General features: G+C 50.8%; 1 protein-coding gene across 1 annotated transcript in view; it reads left to right on the top strand.

Moving 5' to 3' along the window:
- Nucleotides 1–755: 755 nt before the first annotated feature.
- Nucleotides 756–939, top strand: part of Spata5l1 (spermatogenesis associated 5 like 1) — a 16,211-nt gene continuing 16,027 nt past the window's right edge. The window contains exon 1 of the mRNA XM_012516429.2: nucleotides 756–937. Coding sequence (XP_012371883.1) covers nucleotides 756–937 — 182 coding nt within the window. The remainder of the gene's footprint in view (nucleotides 938–939) is intronic.

Here is a 939-nt window from a genome sequence, read left to right as displayed (position 1 = left end):
ACTAAAAGTAAGATTTTCTAGTTATACAAACTTGAAATATTTTAATACCTCCAGAAGTAGCATATAGGAAATAACAAAGAGCATAATTCAAAAGGCAAGAGAAGTTGCAGTATGCTCCTGGATGAACAATAAAGAGCTCTCACTATGATAGTTATGCAGGACTATATAAAAATCTATTAGATGAACCCTTATTTAAAGGTCATTGCAGATTTCTATGAAACAGTACCAATCTTATGTTGGGTTGGAAATAAATTTCTTGATCGAGAAGGATTTTCTTGCAGAAAGGCAGAAATCAGGGTGGGAAAAGATCGGCAGCAGTTGTGTTAATAACGCAGGAAGGTGTCACCCCTAACACCGGCCAGGACTTACAGTACTGCTGTGTTCCCAACCATAACAGCACAGGAAAAGAAGAGGTGCTGATGAAGCTTTGCCGAGAACACTGCAAGTCCATCAGGAATCAGAGCAAATACACTGCTGTGCTACAAACGTAGTAGTTTTCAAGCACACGTTTAACAACCCGGTAAAGTTAGCTTGACGCTGCCTTTCAGAGACACCTATTCAGAACATCCGCCCTGCGTGTCGTCCCACTTCCCAATTGGCCCTTCCAACCTTCAATCAGCTCCTAACAACCAAGAGGGCCACCCCTTGACGCATGCGTACTGCTGCCCGCTTCCGGTCCGGACCGTGGGGTTCCGGCCTTCCCAGCAGGGGTGAAATTTCTGTCAAGTTTCCTGAGCGTCCTCCTAGCCCTGTGCATGGCCCGGGACTCGGGGCCCAGCCCCGAGGGGCCGCTGTTAAAGCTGCTGCCTATTGATGCCAGGGACCAGTGCACCCAGCGCTGCCGCTTGGGCCCGGCCGCCCTCCGCACCCTGGGCGCGCGCTTGGGCTCGGCGCTGCGGGTGTCGCTGCCCGGCGGCGGCTGCTGCCTGTGCACCGCGT

This window comes from Octodon degus, unplaced genomic scaffold (assembly GCF_000260255.1).
Source record: "Octodon degus isolate 3935 unplaced genomic scaffold, OctDeg1.0 scaffold00105, whole genome shotgun sequence".
NCBI lineage: Eukaryota > Metazoa > Chordata > Mammalia > Rodentia > Octodontidae > Octodon > Octodon degus.
This window is presented reverse-complemented; position numbering and strand designations above follow the sequence as displayed.